Genomic DNA, 26946 nt, shown 5'->3' on the forward strand with positions numbered 1-26946 from the left:
GCTTCTCTTTTCTCCTGGTGTTTTGCATTCTGGATGCAAGATTCCCTTAGGTGTCAGGCAAATCATCTCTGAAGGGTCAGGCAGCTTAGAAATTCAATTACTTGATGCAGGTTTGGGAGCAGCCATTTAGGATCTCCTTTAAAGAGTGAAGAATTGACTCTTTCCATGGTTTTACACAGTGTCTGTTGCTGGAAGCTGCTATTGAGTTTTAAATTGATTGATTTATAGAGCTTCATGTATTGATTTACAAATAAATTCAGCTTCAGATATCCATTTACCTCATACATCGATCTCTAAAGCCAATCAACAGAGCTTAATATATTAATTTACTTCATGTTTTGACTCATAAAGCCAATCAGTTGAGCTTCATAGATTGATTTACTTCATGGTTTGACTCCAAAAAGCCAATCAATAGAGCTTCATAGATTGATTTACTTCATGTAGATTCAAAAAGTCAATCAATAGCTTCATGTATTCATTTTCTTCATGTATTCACTCAAAAAAAACAATCAATAGCTTCATATATACACTTACTTAAAGTATTGATTCAAAAAGCCAATCCAAAGCTTCATATATTCATTTACTTCATGTTTTGATTCAAAAAGCCAATCAATAGAGCTTCATAAATTGATTTACTTCATGTGTTGATTCAAAAAGCCAATCCAAAGCTTCATATATTCATTTACTTCATGTTTTGATTCAAAAAGCCAATCCAAAGCTTCATGTATTCATTTACTTCATGTTTTGATTCAAAAAGCCAATCAATAGCTTCATATATTCATTTACTTCATGTAGATTCAAAAAGCCAATCAATAGCTTCATATATTCATTTACTTCATGTATTCACTCAAAAAAACAATCAATAGCTTCATATATTCACTTACTTCATGTATTGATTCAAAAAAGCCAATCCAAAGCTTCATATATTGATTTACTTCATGTTTTGACTCAAAAAGCCAATCAATAGAGCTTCATAAATTGATTTACTTCATGTATTGATTCAAAAAGCCAATCAATAGCTTCATATATTCATTTACTTCATGTATTGACTCAAAAAGCCAATCCAAAGAGCTCTGTAAATAGATTTACTGCATATATTGCTCTGTAAAATAAATCAGCAGATCTTCATAGATTTGATTCACTCCATATATTGATTTATAAATAACTCAGGAGAGCTTTATGCATTTATTTCCTTCATTTGTTGATTTAAAAAGTAAATGAATAGAGCTTCATGTATTGATTCACTTAACATATTGATTCCTAAAGCAAATCAACAGGTTCATATATTAGCTTACTTTATATTGATTTATAAAGCAAATGAATAGGCTTCACAACTTCATTTACTTTATGTTCTGATTTAAAATCAAATCAATATAGCTTCATGTATTGATTTTCTTTGTATATTGATATCCACTGAAGCTCTATTGACACATTCAGCAGCACTTCAGAGTTGATGTTTTCAGCTGCACTTTCAGGTGGATTCCCCCTCAGGTGCTGCAATGCCTCTGGAGCAGAAAAGGGGCACAGAAGCAGCAGGGTTTTGCAGACTAAGTTTGAGAAGGATTCCAGCAGGAATCCACCAAGCAGCAAACCCAACCACTTCCAGGTGAGAACACTCTGAGCCACACTGCCTGGCTCACTCCCAAAGCCAAACATCAACAGAAAGGAAAAAGAGATGCAGGAGGAGAATCCTTCAGCATCTTACTGCTCCCCAGTCTTAGAGAAAGCTTATGGCAAAAGTGGGCTAACAAGAAGTTAACTGAGCCACAGCAGTGAAAGTTACAAGTGGCAAAATACCTGGGAGAAAAATATCAGCTCCAAAGCTCCTTCTGTGCCCGCTGGCAGCTTGCACAGAGCAAACCAACCCTCCTACAGCAGTGCACTGACACTCTTAGCACATTCTACCAGGTGTACAGCATTTGTGAGGGAGGGAGTAGAGGAGAAAGCAGAAGACATCAGCTTAAATACTCTCATCAGACACAGAGAACTGTTACCAATTAGAAATATGCTTAATTGAGTCACCTTGTGCTCCACAGTCACAACACACATCATTTCCAGTCATCCTCTGGACTTCAGATATAATTTCTTTTGTCAGTTCCTGGACAATATTATTTTCTCCTGTGTTATCATCTCCTTTGAATGCATTATTTAAAGCTTCCTCTTTGCTGTTTTGTAGCACAGATGTCCATCTAAAATGGCAGTAATATTTTGCTATTAAATGTTTCAGCACTTCTGAAGTTCAAGGCAATGTCTCAGCAGAACAGCAGCACCCGAAGCAAAGTTAGCCAAGCAACTCACATTTGACACTCCTGCTCATCCTCTGCCTGGAAGTGGTAGGTCCTGTCGTCTGCACAAGAGAGAGGTCACACACTGGTTAAACAACTGACTGCAAGGCAGGCTGGGCACAAACCCCTCAGCAAAGTCTAAGAGCTCGGGATGGCCTGAGGGCTCTACTCACCACTGGAGCGCTGGCAGGCAAACAGTCTGGCTCCGCAAGGTGCAGTGCCTGCAGCTCACCCAGGTTTATACATGAGGGTTGCTGCTCTTCAGCCAGGAGCTCTTCTGCTCAGTGCCCAGCAGCAGCACAGCACAGCACAGCACAGCAGGCTGTCCTCATTCCACACAAAGAAACCCAGAGCCCTGGGCAACCTGATCTAGCTGAGGGGATGCCTCTGCTCACTGCCGAGGGGCTTGCACTGCATGAACTTTGGAGGTCTCTTCTAACCCAGAGCATTCTGCAATCCTGTGATCACAACCCTAAAGCTCTGCTGGGGCAGTGGTGGTGTGAGGTAAACACAGAGCCCATATCTGAATCTGTCTGTGCAAGTAAAGAGGATTTCAGGTGTCCAAAGGAGCTCTTAAAGCCACAGTCATCCAAAAATGGCTGAACCAACAGGCCAGGCACAAAGCCCAAACTACGACCAGCATGAGCCCTGAGCTCCTTCACTTACACCAAGCCCAGGAAGGTCTCTCTCCTGCTCTAAGCATTGCTACCATAATGGCCTACTAAAGAAAAAGAAGTGTAAGCCATTTGAAGTCTGGGAAACAAATGAGGGCTGAGACAGCTTCAGGAACAAAAGCGATCTGAGACAGCTTCAGGAGCAAATGAAATCTGAGACAGCTTCAGGAGCAAATGAAGGCTGAGACGGCTTCAGGAGCAAATGAGGGCTGAGACAGCTTCAGGAGCAAAAGAGATCTAAGACAGCTTCAGGAGCAAATGAAGGCTGAGACGGCTTCAGGAGCAAATGAGGGCTGAGACAGCTTCAGGATCAAAAGAGATCTAAGAGCTTCAGGAGCAAATGAAGGCTGAGACGGCTTCAGGAGCAAATGAGGGCTGAGACAGCTTCAGGAGCAAAAGAGATCTAAGACAGCTTCAGGAGCAAATGAAGGCTGAGACGGCTTCAGGAGCAAATGAGGGCTGAGACAGCTTCAGCAGCAAAAGTGATCTGAGACGGCTTCAGAAGCAAAAGAGATCTGAGACAGCTTCAGGAGCAAAGGAGATCTGAGACAGCTTCAGGAGCAAATGAGGGCTGAGACGGCTTCAGCAGCAAAGGAGATATGAGACAGCTTCAGGAGCAAAAGAGGGCTGAGACAGCTTCAGGAGCAAAAGAGGGCTGAGACAGCTTCAGGAGCAAAAGAGGTCTGAGACAGCTTCAGGAACAAAAGAGATCTGAGACAGCTTCAGGAGCAAATGAGGGCTGAGACAGCTTCAGGAGCAAAAGAGATCTGAGACAGCTTCAGGAGCAAAGGAGATCTGAGACAGCTTCAGGAGCAAAAGAGGGCTGAGACAGCTTCAGGAGCAAAAGAGGTCTGAGACAGCTTCAGGAGCAAAGGAGATCTGAGACAGCTTCAGGAGCAAAAGAGGGCTGAGACAGCTTCAGGAGCAAAAGAGGGCTGAGCTTCAGGAGCAAATGAGGGCTGAGACATGCCCTCATGCTTCAGTTGGAATTAAAACCAGAAGAGTTGGTGAGAAGAGAAGAGGTAAAGCTACTGTCTAAAAGATATCCTGGGCTGAAAAATCCTTCCATTTGAAAAACATTCAGGTAAAAAAAAGGTATAAAATGATTATTTCCAAACACAGGAAAGATGAAGAGTGATGATGTGTGATTAGGGACATGGTTTAGCACTGACCCTTCAGTGCTGGGCCAAAGGTTGAACTGAAGGGTCTTGAAGGTCTCTTCCAAACAGGTCTGTGCTGTGTGTCTAAGAGGACAGAAAGGAAAACGCTGGGCAGAGCATGGGGCTTGGTATTGCTGTGACACATCAATCTGCAGCTCTCCAGACACAAGGAAGGTTTTTAACCTCTCCAGTGAAACAAGTGAAGCAGTGATGTGGGGAAGGCCCAGAGGCTGCTGCTGCCTCCTCCTGTGTCTGAAGGGACAGGTGCCAGTGCTGTGATAAGCTGCTGCTGGGCAAATCCTGGCAAAGTCACCAACAAAGAAAGTGCAAAAGCAAACGCTTTGGTGCTGCCTTGTTTGATTGGCACTTGCAGAAGAGCTCCTGCAGAGGGAAAAGCTGTGCACTGCACCCGGGAGTGCCACTGCCAAGGCTGAGTGCCACAGCTCACACTTACAGACACAACAGAGCTTTGTGCTCCAAGCAAGGAGCAAACGAGAACAGATTTATTCTCCTCTCTCCAAGTCATTTCAAATATCTGTTTGAGTTGTGTGTTTTTATTGCCTCCCTTAACTCAACAGATTTATACTCTTCACTCCAGATCACTTCAAATATCTGCTTGAGTTGTGTGTTTTTATTGCCTCCATTAATACAACAGATTTATACTCTTCACTCCAGCTCATTTCAAATATCTATGAGTTGTGGGTTTTTTATTGCCTACATTAATACAACAGATTTATACTCTTCTCCCCAAGTCATTTCAGATATCTGTTTGAGTTGTGTGGTTTTATTGCCTCCATTAATAGAGTAATTTATGCTCTTCTCCCCATATCATTTCAGATATCTGAGTTGTGTGTTTTTTATTGCCTCCATTAATAGAATAGATTTATCCTCTTCTCTCCAAATCATTTCAGCTATCAGTCTGAGTTGTGTGTTTTTATTGACTCCATAAACAGAGGACTAAAGTTCCTTGGTGAGACAACAAAGGAACCACTCCACCCAATCCTGTGTCACTCCACTTCATTCCCAGATGGGTCCAGTGTTGGTGTTTTTAATATGCAGGTTCTTTACCTCACCTTTCTCTCAATTCTGACATTAAAACCAAGGCTAAATTCACAGATTCAGGATCCTCCAAGGTCACCTTGCCCAATCCCCTGCAGGCAGCAGGGACATAAGTTCACAGATTCAGGACCCTCCAAGGTCACCTTGCCCAATCCTCTGCAGACAGCAAGGACATAAGTTCACAGATTCAGGACCCTCCAAGGTCACCTTGCCCAATCCCCTGCAGGCAGCAGGGACATCCCCAACCAGATCAGGCTGCCCAAGGAAAAAGAAGCTGTCAGCATCTTCTTCCCAGTTACACAGCAACCACTGTGCTTCCAGTCTGAGTTTTGTCATGCTTGGAAAGCTGCTTCTGAGCTTGTGCAGAAGTCACAGCTCCCCAGGATGATCTGCTGTGACACCTGCAATGCCAGCAGTGATGTCGCTGCACAAACACTGCCACTCTGCTGCAAGGCAGCACAGCAAGGAGGAGTAAAGACAGCTTGCACCAGAACTGCTTTCCCACAGGCAGAGGTGCAGCTGGCTGCATGGAATGAGTGACACTGAAATTGTCACAGGAAGGGCAGCATCTTCCAGCTGCCCAAAGCTATCAGAGGTTCATTAAATGCCAAACTCTTTGATACTAGCTGCAAGTGAAAAGCTTCAGTGGGTTATTAAATGCCTAACTCTTTGATACTAGCTGCAAGTAAAAAGCTTCAATGGGTTATTAAATGCCTAACTCTTTGATACTAGCTGCAAGCAAGAAGTCCTGAAGGACAAACCTACGTGATATGAGGTCAAAACACTTCTTCTCCTCGGGGTTGGTCTTCACTTGGCAGGTCAGGAGGTTGAGCTTTGCCGGGGGTCGGTTGGCCTGTGTGAGGAGAAAGCAAGAGAGAGGTCAGTGCAGGGCTGCTGCCTGAGCCCTGCTCTCTGCAAACACAGGGGAACAGCTGCCTGGCCAAAAAAAGACTTCACAAATGGGCTTTGGCTTTCATTTTTTGGGTACCCAGGTTTGGAGTTCTGCTTTCTTTCCCATCATGGTTTGTAAACTGTAGTGTCTTGTATCTGGCTCTTTTGGTCACTTGAGAGCTGTAGTGAAAGGGGAGAGGTAAAACCATTGCTCTGATCACCTGCTCAGCAACACTGATCTGAAGGCATCAGGAATGAGAAAGGGACAGACCCAGTTTAGGGAAGTTTAACCCTTTAATATTTCATCTAAAGAATGGCTTGGTAGGGTTTCAATAACCAAATCATTTGTCTCCTGCTAATGTCTTTGAAGAGCCTAATTACCCAGTTGAGAATAAATTCATAGCCTCATGGAATGGGTTGGGTTGGAAAGGACCTTCAAGGTCATCCAGTTCCAATGTCCCTGTAATGAGCTTTCCAGTGCCTGAAAGGGCTCCAGGGGAGCTGGGAAGGGACTTTTGACAAGGGCTGGGAGAGATAGAAGGAGGGACAATGGCTTTGGGCTGGGAGAGGGGAGACTGAGAATGGAGATGAGGAAGGAATTCCTTAGAGTGAGGGTGGGGAGACACTGGCACAGGTTACCCAGGGAGGCTGTGGAGCACAGAAGCACCGAATGTGATCTTTGATCACATTCGGTGCTTCTGTGCTCCACAACCTCCCTGGAGGTTGATTCTGTGCTCCACAGCCTCCCTAGAGGTGTTGAGGTGTTAGGTTGTGCTCCACAACCTCCCTGGAGGCGTTTAAGGCCAGTCTGGATGAGCCTTTGAGCAACCTGTGCTGGTGGGAGGTGTCCCTGTCCATGGTAGGGGTTGGCACTGGATTGTCTTTGAGGTCCCTTCCAACCCAAACCCATTCCATGAATCCCTGAAGCCTGAAGAGTGCAGATTTCCTCCTCACAGCCTGACACAACAATGGAGGTGGCCAAAACCTATCACCATTATATCTGAGACCAGTAAAAAAAAAACAACATCAGAACCACAGAGAAACATAAGAAAGGAAACAACTGTGAGGGTTTTTTTTTGCCTGTCTAAAACATCAAACAGAGAGAGACAGCAGCACAGTGTCCTTGAGAAGCAGCAAGCTGAGCTCTGCTTGCTATAAGCAGCAGGCACAAAGTCACAGATGCTGAGACCCAACAAACCTGCAGGTCACTTGCTGGGCAGTGTGAAACAAATTGGCCCCAAGAGAGGATTTAGAGGCAGCAAGATGACAATGAATTAACAAGCACATTGCAGCCTCTGCCCAGCAAATAGCTTTCCACATGCCAGGCATCCTTTTTACCACTAAAGTCCCCACACTGGGCACCTGTTCAGCCTAGCAACAAGAAAACCTCTTTGACAGAGAAGCATGCAAGGAAAAGGTCCACTTCCTCAGCTGCCTTTAGAGCTCCTGCATGCCCACAGCACAAGTTTCCAGGGTTGATCTTTTCAGTGCCATTTTTAATGACACTTGCCCAAGTGTCCTGAAGCCGCATCTAATGACCACACAAAACACAGCAAACAAGTCAAGATGTGAGCAGCTGGCACACAAGCCACTGGGCATCTCCTCTTTGCCTTTCTCACAGGCTCCACCAGCATGGTGGAAAAATGAAAGCCATTTCAGGCTGTGCAAAAGTGCACTCAGCCCAGGACTTTGTGCCTGTCAGGATCCTGGGATTCTCACCCTGGGAATGCCACAGCCACTGAGCATCTCCTCTCTGCCTTTCTCAGAGGCTCCACCAGCATGGTGGAAAAATGAAAGCCATTTCAGGCTGTGCAAAAGTGCACTCAGCCCAGGACTTTGTGCCTGTCAGGATCCTGGGATTCTCACCCTAGGAATGCCACAGCTCCAAATCCACATTTCAGCATCTGCCTCAGCAAGGGACTTCCAGCGACAGCTCCCCTGCCTGCAGTGGGAACTTGCTGCTCTCAAACTGTCAGCCCAGCTGGCAGACAGCTTAGAAAAAGAACAGCAGCAGCATCTTGGTAGCCTCAGTGACTGTATTTGCATGTGAAAGGTTAAAACTGTTCTGTGAGTGGGTCTGGGAGCCTCTGCCAGCTGTAGGCTGCCCCAGCTCCGCTCCTGCCAGGACCATGCCCACTGCCAAGTGCCTCAGCAGCACTCCCAGTCTGCCCCCTGACCCAGACACACTCTGCACACTCAGGGATGAACCAGAGGACAATTGCAAAGCCACAGGAGCCATCTGACTTTGCAGGCCTGGCTTTGTACTCCTCCTTAACTCCTGGTGGTCAGCTCAGGAGGCAACAGCCTGTGGCTACAGGCACAAACCAGAGCCTGATTAATTTCTGCTGCCAGGGTCAACTCGTAGTCATAGCAACAGGGCATAACAGGATGAAGAACAGAACAGTTCAGAACAGGATGAAGAAGCAGGGTTGTTTACCAGGCCAAGAATGGGAAATGCTGTCATGGAGTGGATTTTTTGCCTTAAGAAACTTCCTGAGAGGTTTTGAGAAAGCATCATAAAAAAAAAATAGAGAACAAGTTATGGGAAAGCCAAAGCAGCTCAGTCCAAAGCCAAGGGGTCAAAGGCACAGGGACACAGGACTTCTAACTCTTTGTCCCTTGCCACTCTGGTAGAAGCTGCCTACAGAGCTGAGTTTCCCCAAGAAAGCTTCAGCACAGAGCAGTACAGAGCAGCTAGGATGCCATGGGCAGAGACACTTCCAACCAGCACAGGTTGCTCAAGGTCTCATCCAGCCTGGCCTTGAACATCTCCAGGTAGGTTGTGGAGCACAACCAAACACCTCTAGAGAGGATGTGGAGCACAGAATGTGATCTTTGATCACATTGGGTGCTTCTGTGCTCCACAACCTCCCTGGGCAACCTGTGCCAGTGTCTCCCTACTCTCACTCTCTGTGCTCCACAACCTCCCTGGGCAACCTCTGCCAGTGTCTCCCCACCCTCACTCTCAAGAATTTCTTCCTCATCTCCACTCTTAATCTCTCCTCCTCCAGCCCAAATCCATTCCTTCTCATCCTGTCACTCCCAGCTCTTGTCCCAAGTCCCCTCCTGGCTGTCTGGGAGTTCTGGGTCTCTCTCCTGTTTTCCAACAGGATCTCTTCCTCTAAATACAAGGCAAACAAAAACACAGACTTCAGCAAGTCCCACCCCCAGAGATCTCCCATCCCAAACCTCTTTTTCTTTCTCAGCTCACAGTTTCCAGACCTCTGTGGCTGTGCCCTGCCCAGATTTGTTTACCTGAGTGATGTTTCTGCTTCCCCTTGAAAAGAGAAGGAAAGGACAAAGCTGAGGCCAGCAAAGCTCTCTGCTTGCTCCTGGTTGCAGCCTGCTCATTCCAACTGCTTTTCTGCACTGAAGTGCTCACCAGCTTTTAGAGCTGGTGTTAAATGAGGACTCCAATAACCTAAAAGATGTCTCAGTACCCAACCAGAGCTTTCCCAAGAAACCAAGTTAGAACTGGTGGTGTTAAGTGTTCTGGTAAAACCTGAGCAGTTTGTATGAGGTCAGTCATTAAGAAAGCCTTTTTTCCCCCTCCCACTAACATTCCCCAGTGTAGCTCTGTGTGTATATATATCATACCTTGTATTTTTAGCTCTGTGCTGATGTGCCTCTGCCAGACTGCCCTCACAAACAGAAAGTGTCCATCCTGTTCAGAAGGACTCTAGCTAACTGCAGCTGACAAATATAGAGCAGCAGAGCTGGCCTGGCTGTGCTGGCAACCCTGCAGAGAGGACTCTAAACAGATACTTACTGTACCATGGGAAATGGTAAGAAAACCATTTTTAACTGAGCACTTCCTCTTCTGCCACACTTTTCTGATTCTGGGTTAAGAGAAGGGAAAAAAACCAAGAGGTGATGCAGTGTAGAGCGCAGTTAACATTCCATCACTCCAGCTCCCTGCAGGTTTGGGTAGGTTCTGAGCTCCCAGGGGGTTTGAGCTCAGTGGCACTTACCCATCACTCTTCTTGTAGAGGCTGCCACTCCTCTCAGTGCCATGCTCCTTGTTTCCTTGAGGCTGGTGTAAGCTGTAAGCTGTGCTCTGGCGGAGCTGGGAGTCCTGCAATGCACACAGCAGCAGTCGGGGATGCAGCCCCCACCTCTGACCACAGCACCCCACTGAGCTTTACAGACTTCCCTCCCTGCTCTAACCCTGCAGGCCAAACCAAGTGCATTTTCTTCCCCAGAGAGAGCAGCAGATCCATTTCTTTCTTTTAACAGAGGGCAAAAAAAAAAGTATTTCAGAAGTAGCCATTAGCAGCAGCTGCCCAGGTCCTCCCACTGCCTTTAGTTTAGCTTTCTCAGCAGCTGAGGCTTTAAGCCCCACACTGACTGAGCAGCCTCTGGCTGCCCAAGCCTGCAGGCACAGGCACTGAAGGTTATTATCCTCCCACTGGCTTTAGTTTAGCTTTCTCAGCAGCTGGGGCTTTAAGCCCCACACTGACTGAGCAGCCTCTGGCTGCCCAAGCCTGCAGGCACAGACACTGAAGGTTAATAACACCTTCAGTTCCACTGTGGCAAAACCCCCTCCGTTTGAAGAAGTGTTTTCCCCTGTGGAAACTGAGCCAAGCAGCTGCTTGGGAAGCAGAGGAGACCTCTTGGAAATGCAGCTCGGGAGCCATGCAGGAACACTGAGAGGTTATCTTCCAGCAGAAGAGCGATTTAACCCCCAAGACCTTGAACAAAGCAGAGTTCTGCAAGTGATAAGGATTAATGAAACCCTTCTCACTGCTCTCAGAACTACCAAGATCCATGGCTGCAAAACTTCAACTTCTTAAAACACAAAAAGATGATGAGGAGGACTCTGAAGTGTGCTGCTGTGGCAGCAGCACCATAGGATGGACTCTGCAATGCAGCAAAGACTGCCACAGGGCTTCTGGGTTCCTACTACCTCTGCTCCCTGGAGAAACACATCTCTGACCTGGGACAGCTGGAACAAGTACAGTGAGGAAAGAGGCCTCCCAGAGCAGCTCACTGCAATCACTGAGCTCTTCTAACCACAACACTCAGAGCTAACAAGAGAGCAACCTGCTCATTGGACACCAAAACCTTCTCCACCAGCAGTGTGTCTTGGACACAGTGGGAGTGCAATCACAAGAGACATCCTTTGGGGTCTTCAGAGGCTGCAGATGCTGAAGTCAAAAGCACAGGGGTCTAAAAAGCAGGGATTCAGATGGTTTCTCTCTAAGGACCATCAGCTGCACAGCCTCCACTAGCCTAAGCTGGAGACACCTCTGGGCATAAGCAGGGGAAGAAGGCAGCTAACTGCAGAACACCCCTGGGCTCTGCTCCAGCTCCCATGGACTGCTGCTCCTCCACAGGCTCCAGCAACACACTCTGTGCTACCACAGCTACCAACGCAGCCACAGCTACCCAGGGGCAGTGCCCACCCATGGTAGGGACAGAGCTGCCACATGCACCCTTGCATACAGCACTCAGGGCTCCACAGCTCCAGACTCACCCTGAATTCAGAACCCTGAGCACCATGAGCTGAACTCAAGGCAGGCTGCAGCAGCCCTTGGGGCTCCTTTCCAGCACAAGCGACCTGTGCCCCTTGCCCTGTCACTCAGCTCTGTTGCAGAGCACCTGCTGGGGTAGCCACAATACTCCTAGAGGCACAGAATGGCTTGGAAGGGATCTGGAAGATCACCTAACTCCACCAGCCCAGGGTGCTCAAGGTCCCATCCAGCCTGGCCTTGAACACCTCCAGGGAGGTCGTGGAGCACAGAAGCACCCAATGTGATCAAAGATCAAAGATCACATTGGGTGCTTCTGTGCTCCACGACCTCACTGGGCAGCCTGTGCCAGTGTCTCACCACCCTCACTGTCTGTGCTCCATGACATCCCTGGGCAGCCTGTGCCAGTGTCTCACCACCCTCACTCTCAGGTATTTCTTCCTCCTCTCCACTCTCAGTGTCCCCTCTCCCAGCTCAAAGCCATTGTCCCTCATCCTGGCACTGTCAACCCTTGTCAAAAGTCCCTCCCCAACTCTCCTGGAGCTTCCCCTTCAGAAAGGTTGCTCCAAGGTCTTCCTGGAGCCTTCTCTCTGCAGGCTGAACAGCCCCAGCTGAAGCATTTAAAGAGACACTGTGGGCACCTGTGTGTCACTGCCTGACAGAGCATCCCTTCAGCTTCAGCCCAGCCTGCTCACACAAGCCCTTGGTTCTGCCCACCACAAACCCAGACCACTTCAGAACCATTCCCAGAAGAGCTGCTGCACACTCACTGCCTTCTGGAGAAAATGGGACCTGACACTGCCCACTGTGTCCCAGCCATGCCTTGATTGCTGCCTCCCATCAGTCAGGAAAGGAACTCCAGCCCCAGGAAGGTCACAGGAAATTAATTCCACTTCTCCACATCCTCAATTAAGGGAGATTTCAGATGACCTCCAGTGCCTGCCCACAACAGCAGCCCCATCACTGGAGATGCTGCTGCCTGTTGTGCATTATTTGCTGCTGCTGCCTCCCAGCTGCTCTTTAGCCCCAGCTGCAGCCCCTGGCCAAACTGGGCAGCCAGGAACAGTTATTTCCCGGCCAAACTGGGCAGCCAGGAACAGGAATTTCCTGCCCACCTTCCAGCAGAGAGGAAGCTGCTGGGGCTGAGGTGGATTTCCACACATTCACTGCTAGCTGGAAAAAAAAAATCCATCCAATTTCATGAGCAGGATCACAGAAAGGTTTGGGTTGGAAGAGACTCTCAGAGGTCATCTTGTCCAACTCCCTGCAGCAGGCAGGGACATCCCCAACTGGAGCAGGTTGCTCACAGCTCCATCAAGTTTGACCTCAAATGTCTCCAGGAATGACTTTAGTATCAGGCAAGGAAACTTCAGTTTTAAATCATAGAATCATAGAATGCTCTGGGCTGGAAGGACCTCAAAGGTCACCTAGTCCAGTCCCCCTGCCTTAAGCAGGGACATCCTCCACGAGATCAGGTTGCTCAGGGCCCCTCCAAGCCTGACCTTGATGAAGCCTGACTCTGACCTTCCACTCCAGAGACAGGGTCCTTTGGGGCAGGCCACATCCATCTAGCAGTGCCCAGTGGGACTGATGCCAGATGATTGCTTTTCACAGCTCTCTGACCAGCAAGCTCACAGAACAATGGAACTGCTGAGGTGGGAAGAGGCCTCTGAGATCAAGTCCAACTGCTCACCTAGAGCTTGCAGTCCCACCACAAGCTGCTGGCTTTGAGCTAGTTCCTAAGGCATGGGATGCCACACCACAAGTGGCCAGCACAATGCACACCCTTCCAGGCAGCTTTAGCTCCCCAAAGGACCTTCCCCTGTTCCTGGTTTGCATCTTGCACGTATCAGGAGCACAAATCACAGACAGCAGGCTCAGGGCCAGCAGCCTCACCGGAAGGGCAGCAGTGATATGGGAAAGAGTGGTCAGGGACTGGCACAGGCTGCCCAGGGACGTGGTGGAGTCCCCATCCCTGGAGGTGTTCCAGCCCTGTGTGGCCATGGCACTTGGGGCCATGGTGGTGCCGAGTTGGTGCTCTCAAGAGGGTTTTCACTCAACCCAAAGCATTCCATGATTCTATGTAGAAGGATCAGGAGCAAATGGCAACACTACAGCAAGGCTACCTTCAGAGAGGACACAGGAAAGAGGGAAATGAAGGTGATGCCACTCTGTGGTTGACCTTGAACCTTGTAGGAGCTTGACAGTTTGAAAAACCAAAGTCTGCAGACTCCAGCTGACAGAGGTGTGCACACAATGAGAGTGCAAAGGAAGTGTCACTGCAAACCAAGGGCAGGGCAGGGCTCTGCAAGTGGAAATTATCTCTACAGGCACTACAAAAAAAGAGAGCCACCAGCAGTGCTGGTTGTCTTTTTTTTTTTGGTTCAAAACACAAGAGACAACTTGCCAAGGTTCTGTTATTTCACCCACCAAGTCCATTTCAACTGAAAATACACAGAATCTTGCAAGAACATCCAAAAAAAAAAATAAATCAAGCAACTGGATTTAATTCCCAAAGGAGAGGGCAAAAGGAAATCCCCTCCCCCCCTCCCACCTCCAATTTGTTCGGCAGCAATTTTCTCTGCCACGGAGAATCTGATAGCTCCTTCTGCTTTGGGGTTGGGTTATATTAGTTTGAGTAATACAAGAGAAAAGGACCAAAAAAAAAAAAATCCCACCAAAACAAAAAAGAAAGAGGCAGCTTTTTCCTACCACCAGGAAAAATCCAGTTTCTTGACATGAGAGTGGGAATCATGCCAACTACTGTCAGTAAAAGACAGGCACACTTACTCTCCTAGACTTCGGTCACAACATGTAAGTGCATTCCAGGGAGGAAAAAGAGAGCAGTTACAGAAAGGAAATGACAGTGAACAAGAGCCATGGCACTGGCTCCAGCAACAAACTCCACCAGCATTTGTCTGCCAGCCCACTGAGGACAGGTCCCTCACCCAGCTGCATCTGCTGCTCTGCAGGTGAGCAGCTCCGGCTCAGTTGCCGGCATTAGTGGCTCATGGCTTGAGCCCAAAGCCTTTCTCACCCCTGGCTTGTCAGATGCAACAAGAATAGTCCCAGGGATAAGCTCCTGGGTGTTGTGATGCTGATGGGGCTGGGGAAGGTGCTCACATCTCCCACGGGCATTTCATAGCAGCACAGGGGGTGAACAGGTACACACAGAACATGGAGACATGCCCAGCAAACCCAGCTGCTTCCATCAGCCCCATCCTCCAGGAGACCTCACCTCCAACTGCCTCCAGTGCTGCTGGCCCCAGCAGAAGGAGGGCACAGAGCTGCTGGAGAGAGGCCAGAAGAGGCCACAAAGATGATCCCAGAGCTGGAGCAGCTCTGCTGTGAGCACAGCCTGAGGGAGCTGGGGGGTGCAGCTTGCAGAGAAGGCTCCAGGGGCACCTCAGAGCTGCCTGCCAGTGCCTGAAGGGATCCTGCAGAGGGACTTGTGCTGAGGGGGTCTGAGGCAGGCCAAGGGGGAATGGTTTGAAGCTGAGGCAGAGCAGGGTCAGAGTGAGGCTGAGCAAGAAGTTGTTGAGTGTGAGGGAGGTGAGAGTCTGGCCCAGGCTGCCCAGGGAGGCTGTGGATGCCTCCTTGCTGGGGGTGTTGCAGGCCAGGCTGGCTGAGGCCTTGAGCAGCTGAGTCTAGCTGAGAGGTGTCCCTGGGCATGGTGGGGAGGTTGGGGCAGAGGAGCTCTGAGGTCACTTCCAACCTGAGCCACTCTGAGACTCCATGATTCCCCCTGACCAAGGATACCAGAAGGAGCCTGCTGGCACACCTTGACCAGCAAAGACTCCTTCCTGAGAGCAGGTGGTCACCGGTGGCCCCAAAGCAGTCACCTTTCCCATGAGCATCTCCAGTCCTTCATTCTGCAGAGCTCAAACTCGCCATTTTTAGTGAATGCAGCCCTCAGGAGTCCTAAGGAGCAAGCAGGACTCAAGAGAGAGCCTGCAAACTGCACTGCACTTCGTGCAGTCATCATCACAGACTTCTCATGACAACAACCAGCACCTCCAAGCTAGTCCTGAGGATGCTGAGGGTCTTCAAGAGCATCAAGGAGCTTGGGGACATCAAAGACCTCAGGGACATTGAGGACATCAGGAACCTTGGAGATGCTGAGGGTCATCAGGGACACGAAGGAGCTTGGGGACATGAGGGAGCCCAGGTCAGCTCAAGACTGTTGAAGTGGCAGAAGGGCTGGGTTGGAAAGGACCTCTGAAGACCACAGCCCAGCCTGCAGGCCATGGGCATGGACGCCTGGCACTAGAGGAGGTAGCTCAGCCATCAGCTGGCCACCAGGCAGAGCCAGGAGGCAGCACAGCCTTCTGGGGAAGATGAGAGCAGGAGCAGAGGAGGTGAGGGAAGCCTGAGCTCTGCAGGCTGAACGGTTCCATTGTGATCCCTCTGAGGAGATCCTGCAGGGGAGGCAGGAGGCTCACTCCTGGCTCACTGACAGCCCAGCAGCCACCCCAGGGAAGCTGCCTGGCATGGATTCAGATGAAGAGGAAGCACCTAGCAATGGCAAACAGAGGCTGAGCCAACAGCTAGAATGGTCCTGCAGAGGAGGTGCTGGCTTCTGGATCAACGGTTGCCAAACAGACCCACTCCAGACAACCACAAGTCCAAAGCTCCTGGGTTCTCAGATGGCCAAACCCATTCAGCTCTTGCAGATCTGAGGCTTGGCACCTTGCAGCAGAGCAGCAAACCTGATTGTCACTTTGCAGATGACGACAAGAGGTGCTTGGGCATTTGGGATCTCAATGTGACACAACCTTTGTGCAGCTTGGAAGGCTGCTGTGGGCTACAACTGCACTCCTGGGGTCTCCTGGAAGCTGCCAAGCCTGTCAGCCTCAGCTGCAGGCACACAGCCACTGCTCATCAGCAAGAGATTTCAGCCAGGCTGTTATCAGGGAGAGAGATGACTGTGGCAACAGCCACTGGCTGTCAGCCCCCAGCCAGGGCACCACCTCAGCTACTCCTCAGTGCTGCTCACAAACCCAAATCACTTTGCAGCCAATCTTCTATTTTTAGTGGGAATTAGCTTTCCAGAGCCCTGCCTGTGTCAGAGACACTCAATATCAGCACCACCACAAAGCTGAGCAAGCAAAGGCACTGAGATGGGTGACAAAGAGCAAATAACTCTCTCCCAGACAGAGTTAGCTGAGAAGTCAGAGAGTTCTCCAAAGGTAACCCATTTCTATGCTCACCTCTTTCTGATCAACCTGGAGTGCTGACTTCAAAATGTCTCTGAGCTGTGTTAATTGCCTCCTTTCCTCATCCTGTGCTTGTTTAATCTGGAAAGAAGACAAACAGGTTAAAAATACCACAACTGCTGCTTCTCAACACAGTTCTTCCAAACTTGATACTTAATGGGGTCAGTTTGCTGAGGAGCTTTCAGCCTGAATAGAAACACAAAGAGGAAAGACAACCTGAGCACTTTGTCTACCTCTGGATCTTCAGAGAGCTGAAGGGGTGCTGCTGGCCTGACTTTCTGCTACCACCTCGCTGCCCTGGCTTCCTTCTCTTCAGTTTGGAACCAGATGTTTGCTTCCAAACATTTCAGAGCTCAGGTTGGTTTACTAACTCAGCAGGGCCCTGAAATGAAGCTAGGGCTTGTGGATAGGGCACGAAGGGATCCTGCAGGAAGGCTGCAGAGGGACTTGTGCTGAGGGGGTCTGAAGCAGGCCAAGGGGGAATGGTTTGGAGCTGAAGCAGAGCAGGGTCAGAGTGAGGCTGAGCAAGAAGTTGTTGAGTGTGAGGGAGGTGAGAGTCTGGCACAGGCTGCTCTGAGCAGCTGAGCCTAGCTAGGAGGTGTCCCTGGGCATGTCAGGAGGCTGGGGCAGATGAGCTCTGAGATCCCTTCCAGCCTGAGCCATCCCAGGAATCTATGAATGCCAAAGCTGGAGCAGCCTGGGCTGTGGCTTCACCTCCCTCATCCAGCTCAGTTGGAGCCAAAGGGTCCCAAGTGTGTAGCAGCAATGTGCAAGTTGCTACTCACTGTGTAAAGGTCTGTGGAGAGCGTCTCGATGGAAGGCTTGAGGCTTTCCACTGCTTTCAGCCCATCCTGAAAGAAACTTCAAGAGACAAAAAAAACAAACCAAAGAGCAAGATGCAGTTAACCTTGGCTTGGTGTTTGCTGTGGCAGAAAGCTGCCAGGAGGAAGAAGACCCTTTATTAGCATCCCCCTGCCACAAAATGCAACCCAGGACTCTGTTTGGCTGCATCCTTGGCTGCCCCAGCTCTTGAGTTTGAATATTTGGGTTTGGATAATACTTTATTTGGGAAATACTTTATTTAGGAAAGGGTTCTTGACAGTGAGGGTGGGGAGACACTGGCACAGGTTGCCCAGGGAGGTTGTGGAGCACAGAGAGTGAGGGTGAGGAGGCACTGGCACAGGTTGCCCAGGGAGGTTGTGGAGCACAGAGAGTGAGGGTGAGGAGACACTGGCACAGGTTGCCCAGGGAGGCTGTGGAGCACAGAAGCACAGAATGGGATCAAAGATCTCATTCTGTGCTTCTGTGCTCCACAACCTCCCTGGTGGTGTTCAGGACCAGGTTGGATGAGGCCTTGAGCAACCTGCTCTAGTGGGAGGTGTCCCTGCCTATGGCAGGGGGTTGGAATGGGCTGAGCTTTGAGCTCCTTTCCAACCTAACCCATCCTGTGGTTCTATGCCATGCTTTGGATCCCAGGACCACAAGCCACGCCTAATCCACACCCAAAAGCCATTTGTAAGGAGCCATCAGTGAGAACAGCTGGAGCTGGGATTTGCTTAGAAGAAGCCAGCAAATGGTGCTGATAGCAAAGGCTGAAAGCCAAAGCTGGCTGCAGGCAGTGTGCAGGTAGAAAGAGAGCCCAAACTTACTTGCACTGAGCATGGAAATACTTGATCAAGTTCTGGAGCAAGTCCACTCCTTTCTTTATCTTGATTTCATTGACTTTCAGCAGGTACTGTGGAACCCAAAAGCAATCACTGTTAGTTTCCAACAGAAATGGATTACTGCTTAACATTTTATTCTCAGCTTATTTCAGCAAGATTTAGCAGTTGGAGACTTAGAAGACTCCGAAGGTACCAGGCCGTGGCTTGAAGGGTTAATCACACAAAAGCAATTGTTGTCACCATCGATTATTGATCCTCTGTGGCAACAGCTCACTACAATTAGCTCAACTCCTTAAAGCATCCTTCATGGCTCCCAGGGGAAGCCTTTGTTATGTTAAAGGAGATATAGAGAGGGTTTGGGTAGTAAAGGCAGAGGTCTCAATGCAGAACCTATCTGGAGCCTAGCAGCACATCCACGGATATCCCTCACCAGCTACAGGCAGTGCTGAGGAGGAAGGCAGCAGGGATGCCAGAGAGGAGAGGAGCAGGTATGCCAGGGAGGATGCAGGCAAGGATGCCATGCAGAAAGCAAGCATGGATGCCAGGGAGGAGGCAAGCAGAGATGCCAGGGAGTAGAAAATCACTCAGAGGAGTGAGGGATTATCGATCTCACTTTTCTCTCTGCCCTCTGCCTGACCATTTTCTCTGGCAGCTGCTTACACGCAGTGGCTGCAGTGAATCACAGCTTAGTAGAGGTTTCTAATGCCAATGTCATTAGTGTCCTCTGCCATTAGGCACAATCCAATCCCGTGCCAGTGCCAGCTCCTCAGCCCAGTGTCCCAGCAGCAAAGCTGGCAGCCATGCAGCAGCCTCACCAGGTGCTTCCAGGAGTCCTTTAACTGCCTATGACATCAGACAGCTTTTAACCCTGTCTCAACAGCACAGGAGTGCCTGTGGCTGCCTCCTCACTGCAGGTGTTCAGGGGCAGCTTGGATGAGGTCTTGGGCAACTAAGTCAAGCTGAGAGGTGTCCCTGCATGTGGCAGGGGAGTTGGAGTAGATGAGCTCTGAGATCCCTTCCAACCCCACCCCTTCTATGATTGATGCATGCAGCGGCTCTGAGCGGCACTGAGGACGAGTGCTGCCAAGCTATGGTGGCACAGGAGTCAGATGAGCTCCAGCTGCCAGGGCACAGCCAGAAGCAACACCCGCGGAGGAGTTTTGAGTGCCAGCATGGCAGGAACAACCACGGCAGCCTGAGCTCCCTGTCGTGGAGCCTGGCGTGCCCTGAACCATTCCAACCCCCAAAACCAGAAAGCTCTCAAAGCAGGAACATTCTGAACCACCCTGGCAGACACCTGGATGCCAGCCTTAGCACTTCTCCTTTTGAGCCCCAGCCCAACAGTGCGCCAGACTGGAGTCTCTCCTCGGAATAACACAGCAGCTGCCAGAGCAGGGAACAAGCTGCAGAATGATTTCGGGCTTAAAATAACTTGGAGTGAAGTAGTAGAGCAAAGGCTTATTTGTGATCATCTCTCAGTGTTTAACTGAGCTCTGCATTATTTATTTCTAAGTGAACTTAAAAAAGAGCTAAATTCCCTCCCAAGCAGGCACAGCAGGATTCATGTGAGCCTGAATCGTGAGTGCAGCCCAGACAGCAACCCTGTGCTGGGCTGCAGCAAGAGCAGTGTGGGCAGCAGGGCAAGGGAGGGCATTCTGCCCCTTGGCTCTGCTCTCCTCACACCCCACCTGCACTCCTGGCTGCAGCTCTGGAGCCCCCAACACAAGAAGGACATGGAAGTGTTGGAGCCAGTGCAGAGGAGGCCACCAAAGTTGCCCAGGGAGGTTGTGAAGCACAGAAGCACCCAATGATGAAGCACCCTCCCTGGAGGTGCTCAGGACCAGGCTGGATGAGGCCTTGAGCAACCTGTTCTAGTGAGAGGTGTCCCTGCCTGTAGCAAGGGATTGGAACTGGATGATCCTTGAGGTCCCTTCCACCCTAAACCACTCTATGATGCTATCTGCAGGGACACTTTCTCTACCAGGGGGCTGAAGGCCCTTCCAGCCTAGCCCTGAACACCTCCAAGGAGGGGGCAACTTGCAGCATAATTCAGTCTTTGACCATGTCTCCTCCTCCTCACCCACGAGGCCACAGTGCTGCCTTTCTGCTGTCTCCATGTCCTGTCTCAGCCACAGCACCCTGGGGTGACCCAGAACAGGAGCTGTGTGCCAGCAGGGCTGGCTGAGGTGGGACAACAGCCACTGCCCAGCTGTGCTGCAGGAAAAGTGACCCCCCAAAGCAGGACTGAACACCACCATGTCCCCATGGCATCTTGCTGGCTCTGCTGCCTAGGAAAAGGCCTTGGCAGAGGGCACTGAGTGTGCTGGACCAGGCTGCCCAGGGAGGTGGTGGAGCTGTTGAAGAGCCCTGCAGATGTGGTGCCCAGGGATGGGTTCAGCCCAGGGCCTGCCAGCATTGGACTAATAGCTAAAGGCTTTCCCAGTCCACTCAATGCTGTGAGTGGATGAGGCCTTGAGCAACCTGTTCTAGTGGGAGGTGTCCCTGCCTATGGCAGGGGGTTGGAACTGGCTGAGCTTTGAGCTACCTTCCAACCTAACCCATTCTATGACTGTGCAAAACTGAGGCTTAGCAAAGGCAGTCCCCTAAGAACTTGGCATTTTCCTTTCAAGATCACTGTTGCTGTTTGAACAGTTGTGGGTTTAGACAAGAGAGCAGCAGCACAGCAGGAGAGTGCCAGGGAAGCTCACCTCACACATCTGCAGCTGGAAGAACCTCCTCTCCTTCTCCATCTCCTCGGCAATTTCGGCTCCGCTGATCTCAGTGCGGATCATGCCATGCAGCTTTGCATGCTCTTTTTTCTCCTTCTCTATCTTTGTGCTAAAAGGCAAAGCATCAGAAACCAAAGTGAGAAATCCACAGCCTCTCAGGAAAGCTGCCCACTCACAGAGTCCAGGGGCAGGTGCAGAGACAAACTCCTGCAGCTCGGCGTGTGCCACCGCTCCAGATGGCATCGCACGGGCAGTGATGAGCACTGAAGGGCCCAGCAACACACAGCAGCTGGAACCTGACCCAGGCATCTGCTGCCAAAAATGTCCTGACAGACACTCCAAAGGAAGATCCTAAAGGAGAGGCAGGCACCAAGTTCTGGCACTGAAGGACACAAAGAGCACTAACAGCCCAGGAGCACAGCACTGGCACTGCCAAGGCAGAGAAGTTTCATCTGGGCTGCCAAAATGCTGCTTCAGAGGCCAGTTCTGGCAGAGGGTGACTGAGCCTTGCTGCCACCCACTCATCTGCTCTCTGCAAAGGATCTTCTCTTTGCACAGAGCATCCTCAGCCAGCAGCCAGCCCCACTTGCTCTCATGCCAGCTGGCACTGGCAGTGCCACCCAGCCTGCCGTCTGCCAGCCCAGCTGTCCTCACTGCCTGCAGCTTCCACCAGCTGTGGCCCAGAGCCCTGCATGGAACATGTTCTCCTGCACAAGACCAGTGCCTAAGCAGTGCCTGCCATACAGCATGCCAGCCCACAGCACAGCTGGGCAACAGCTACTGCCCTTCTCCAGGGCAGGATGCGTCTGCCCACATAAGCAAGCCTGAGGGCAAGAAAAAGGTAGTAATGAGGGTGACTGCCCTGGGGAGGAAGACCTGGAGTTTGCCACTTGGATCACTGAGAAGCTGGAAATTCTGGAAAGAGCTTCCTGAGGAAATGCTCAGCTGGTTTGGAACAAGAGGAAGCATTACACAGCACTCCAGGAAGCAGAGGAGAGGGATAGATGCCAGCTGCACTGTCCCAGCTCCTCCTGGGCAGGCCAGAGTCTCTCAGCTCTCCCTTGAGGAGAGGACATGGCTCCAGAGCTCTCTTAACCTGATGTTAACATTGCCCTGACAGCTCATGAGAGAACCTCTTGGACTGTCTCAGGACTTCCAGTCAACAACACTTCTGCACTTGGCTCAGGAATGAGGGACTGGCTGCTGCTACACCTCAAGCAGCAAGGAAGAAGTAGAATTAATCCCATTAATCCCATTAATGCCATTCTCTAACATTCCCACAAGGAAACACTTGGAATAGTGAGTCAAAAAGCACCACTGTGCCCTCAGTAGGGCAAAGCCAGCCCCAGGCACCATTCCAGCAGCCTCCTTGCACCATTCCAGCAGCCTCCCTGCCTATGCAGCCAACCCACCATGTCCCAGCAGCGGATCTCAGCAGGGAACCTCCTCTCTGTTGAAATACTCTGGAAATCTTCCCTGGCCTCAGCAACCCTGGAATCCAGAAGGTTCTCTTTCCCCAAGGATCAGCCTGCACTCCTGCCCTCCTACTGCCAATTTCTGCCCTGCAGAAGCAGTCAGGGACTGGCACAGGCTGCCAGGGAGGTGGTGGAGTCCCCATCCCTGGAGGTGTTCCAGCCCTGTGTGGCCATGGCACCTGGGGCCATGGTGCTGTTGGGCTGGTGTTGGACTGGGTGATCTCAGAGGCCTTTTCCAACCCAAACCACTCCATGATTCTGTGATTTTGTAGAGTGCAAACAGAGGAATTAAGCAGGGCTATGAGAGCTGGGGGGGGGTGCAGCCTGCAGAGGAAAAGGCTCCAGGGGCACCTCAGAGCTGCCTGCCAGTGCCTGAAGGGATCCTGCAGGAAGGCTGCAGAGGGACTTGTGCTGAGGGGGTCTGAGGCAGGCCAAGGGGGAATGGTTTGGAGCTGAGGCAGAGCAAGATTAGAGTGGAGCTGAGCAAGAAGTTGTTGAGTGTGAGGGAGGTCAGAGTCTGGCACAGGCTGCCCAGGGAGGCTGTGGCTGCCTCCTGCCTGGGGGTGCTGCAGGCCAGGCTGGCTGAGGCCTTGAGCAGCTGAGTCTAGCTGAGAGGTGTTCCTGGGCATGGTGGGGAGGTTGGGGCAGCTGAGCTCTGGGGTCCCCTCCTGTCTGAGCCATTCTGGGATTCCATGATATGCTTCTGTGACTTCCACGTGGGACCTTGGCATCAAACAATGCCCTTAACAGATTTCAGTTCCCCTTGCCTTGGACACAAACCCTGCAGGTACCTACACTTTCGTCTCGTAGTCCTTCCAGGCTTTATCAAAGGGCTTCTTCAGGTCCTGCCAAGACAAAGGCAACAAAGCAGAGCTGGTTATTTCCATGGAAATAGCATCTGCTACAACAAGGGGTTCCACTGTCCCTTGAACATCTCCTGAGGGCTGTTCAAAAGCAGTTCTGATGTTCCCAACAACTCTGGACACAGAATGAGTCCTTCCATGGCTTTAGAAGCACCTCCAGGATGCTCTCCACTCTGCTCCTAGCTCCGTTTAAGCCCTCAGCAGGTACAGCCAGAGCACAGGCTGCAGCCAGCCACTCTGCTTCTCTTTTTTGTTCCCCAACAAAATAAGCTGATTTGGATAAAAAGATTTTAACAAGTTGCAAATTATTTCACTGGTGTCAAAATCTGCAGCAGCTCAAAGCCTGCTGGAGCTCAAGAGGTGAGCCAAGGGCAGCAGGAGGAACTGTCAGCTGCCAGGCACTGGGAAAGCTTTGCAGCTACCAGAGCAGGAACTGACTTCTCCAGGTCACCTCCTGAAATTCACTACAGCAGCAGCTGATGACTTTCTCAAGCCAGGGAGGTGTGGAGGCACTGTATGGGAACAATCCTATTTAACCTGCCACTGCAAGAGAGGATCACAGAACCATCCAAGCTGGCACAGCCCTTCAGGATCACCAAGTCCAACCTAGAACACTTCTCTGCAATGTTTACCTTAAACCATAGCCCCAAGCACCACATCCAAACCATCCTTAAATACATCCAGGGTGGGGGACTCCACCACCTGTCTGGGCAGTTCATTCCAGTCCCTGACGACTCTCTCCCTGAAAAACTTTCTTCCTAATGTCCAATCTAAACCTCCTCAGCCTCAGCTTGAGGCCATTCCCTCAAGAGAAGAACAAGAGGACTGAGCTGTGGTAAGGAGGCAACCCAAAGCTGAGCAGCCTCTCTTACTAACTAATCTGTCTGCCCTCAGCCCTCATTTTGTGCTCCACCTTGGTTCTAGGAAAGGAGAGAGGTGAGAGCAGCTGGGTAGGGTGGGATGGTGTCAGGCACTGAGGAGGACACAGCTTGAGTGCTGGGGTCAGGTTTGGGACCCTCACTCCCAGAAGGACACTGAGGGGCTGGAATAGGTCCAGAGAAGGACACCAAAGGTGGGGAAGGGTCTGGAGAACAGGGCTAGGGAGGAACAGCTGAGGGAGCTGGAGGGGTTGGTGTGGAGCAGAGCAGGCTGAGGGCAGAGCTCATTGCTCTCTGCAGCTCCCTGAGAGGAGGCTGCAGTGAGGGGGGGTTGGGCTCTGCTCCCTAGGTTCAGGTGATAGCAGGAGAGGGAATGGCCTGGGATGGTGTCAGGGGAGGGTTAGTTTGGAGAGGAGGAAAAATGTCTTTGGTGCAGGAGTGATCAGGGACTGGCAGAGGCTGCCCAGGGAGGTGGTGGAGTTCCCATGCCTGGAGGTGTTCCAGCCCCGTGTGGCCATGGCACTTGTGGCCATGGTTTGGTGGCCATGGTGGTGCTGGGTTGGTGTTGGACTGGCTGATCTCAGAGGCTTTTCCCAACTCAACCCATTCTGTGATTCCATGATTTCCAGAGACCATTTTTAGTCTGTGGACATTTTCCTTTCACTGCCCTACAACAATAGCTGCCAGTGGCTTCTTGTTTGCTCAGCAGTAAATGAAGTGGAAGCCAAAAATAAGCCAATAACTTTGCTGGGTGCAATGTGTTATGAACACTTCAGCACTGGAGCCCTAAGTTGCTGTTACGGCAAACAGCAAACATCCTCAGGGCCACAAAGACTTCAGCTTGGGTAAGAGAGGTCCTCTGCTCCTGAGCCTGACATGCCTTAGCAATCCCTAAAGCTGCAGGTGAGAGCTGAATGCTGAAGAGGATATTGATAATAAGCTTTTACCAATGCAGTTCAGCCTCCTCTACTAAGCAAACAGCTAAGTGCTTAAGCTCTGCTTAGCAAGGCCTCATCCAGCCTTGGCCTTGAACACCTCCAGGGAGTCTGTGGAGCACAGAAGCACCAAATGTGACCAGAGATCACATTCAGTGTTTCTGTGCTCCACAACCTCCCTGGGCAACCTGTGCCAGTGTCTCCTCACCCTCACTCTCTGTGCTCCACAACCTCCCTGGGCAACCTGTGCCAGTGTCTCCTCACCCTCACTCTCTGTGCTCCACAACCTCCCTGGGCAACCTGTGCCAGTGTCTCCTCACCCTCACTCTCTGTGCTCCACAACCTCCCTGGGCAACCTGTGCCAGTGTCTCCTCACCCTCACTCTCTGTGCTCCACAACCTCCCTGAGCAACCTGTGCCAGTGTCTCCCCATCCTCGATCTCAAGAATTCTTTCCTCATCTCCAGTCCCAATCTGCCCTCCTCAAGCTTCAATCCATTCCCTCTCTGTGTATTACTACCAGCCCTTATAAAAACTCCCCTCCTGGCTTTCTTATGACCCCTCCCAGGTCTCAACACCTGTTGAAGGCCAGGCTGGATGAAGGCTTTGAGCAACGTGGGCTAGTGGGAGGTGTCCTTGCCCATGGTAGGGGGTTGGGACTGGATGATCTCTAAGGTTTCACCCAACCCAATCCATTCTGTGATTCTATGACTCTCAGGCCTGCTTCTAAAGCTCCTCTGATCTTGTTCTATGTCAAGAGCACACTGCAGGTGAAACCACAAAGAGAAGGGATGACTTAATGCTCCCAAAAGGAATTAAATGTCTTGTTTATCAAGCTAAGAAGTTCTTTTAGCACTCCACCAAGGCAGATTAACAGTCTGGAGAAGAGAAGGCTCCAAGGAGACCTTATAGTGGCCTTCCAGTATCTGAAGTGGGTTACAAGAAAGCTGGGGAGGGACTTTTTAGGGTGTCAAGTAGTGATAGGACTGGGGGAAGTGGATCCAAGCTAGAGGAGGGCAGATTTAGATTAGACATTAGGAAGAAGTTCTTTACCATGAGGGTGGTGAGAGTCTGGCACAGGTTGCCCAGGGAGGTGGTGGAAGCTCCATCCCTAGATGCTTTTAAGGCCAGGCTGGATGTGGAACTGGACAACCTGACCTACTGTGAGGTGCCCCTGCCCATGGCAGGGGGGTTGGGACTGGATGGGCTTTGAGGTCCCTTCCAGCCCTGCCAGTTCTGTGACTGTGCTCACTGCAGCAAGGCAGGTGTGGGTAGAAAACAGACCAACATACCCCTTTCACTCCCTTCAGATCTCCCTTCAGCAAACTGTCCAGTGGAAAAGTGATGATGTTGTTCATGTTCTGAATCTGCAAAAAGAAGATGAAGATCAGAGCTCTGCAGCTGTCTCCAGGCAGCACACACACACAGAGCCTCAGAGCCCACACGCCACAGGCAAACCTTCAGCACCTTCTGCTGCCAGCCCTGCTTGCTGAAGGTGCTCATCAGCACAGGCACTGAGCAGAGATGGAGGCACCAGAGTTCAGCACTCTAGAAATGCTCTAAGCCAAGCCAGCAGGAAGCCTGCAGAACAGCTGCTGCTGACAAACATCTCCTGCAGCAGGCACTGCTCTGTCACTGGCACCCTGCC

At 50.7% G+C, this 26946-nt stretch overlaps 1 protein-coding gene across 3 annotated transcripts in view; it reads right to left on the reverse strand.

Moving 5' to 3' along the window:
• Positions 1 to 26946, reverse strand: part of ASAP2 (ArfGAP with SH3 domain, ankyrin repeat and PH domain 2) — an 85311-nt gene that overhangs the window by 21729 nt on the left and 36636 nt on the right. For all 3 annotated transcript variants that reach the window (XM_064146342.1, XM_064146341.1, XM_064146340.1), the window contains exons 4-14: positions 26591 to 26665; positions 23420 to 23469; positions 21129 to 21258; positions 18406 to 18491; positions 17542 to 17617; positions 16751 to 16837; positions 10041 to 10144; positions 9839 to 9908; positions 5944 to 6031; positions 2299 to 2347; positions 2023 to 2189 (exon numbers count right to left, since the gene is read on the reverse strand). In XM_064146342.1, the coding sequence (XP_064002412.1) occupies positions 2023 to 2189; positions 2299 to 2347; positions 5944 to 6031; positions 9839 to 9908; positions 10041 to 10144; positions 16751 to 16837; positions 17542 to 17617; positions 18406 to 18491; positions 21129 to 21258; positions 23420 to 23469; positions 26591 to 26665 (982 nt within the window). The remainder of the gene's footprint in view (positions 1 to 2022; positions 2190 to 2298; positions 2348 to 5943; positions 6032 to 9838; positions 9909 to 10040; positions 10145 to 16750; positions 16838 to 17541; positions 17618 to 18405; positions 18492 to 21128; positions 21259 to 23419; positions 23470 to 26590; positions 26666 to 26946) is intronic.

This window comes from Pogoniulus pusillus, chromosome 7, assembly GCF_015220805.1.
Source record: "Pogoniulus pusillus isolate bPogPus1 chromosome 7, bPogPus1.pri, whole genome shotgun sequence".
NCBI lineage: Eukaryota > Metazoa > Chordata > Aves > Piciformes > Lybiidae > Pogoniulus > Pogoniulus pusillus.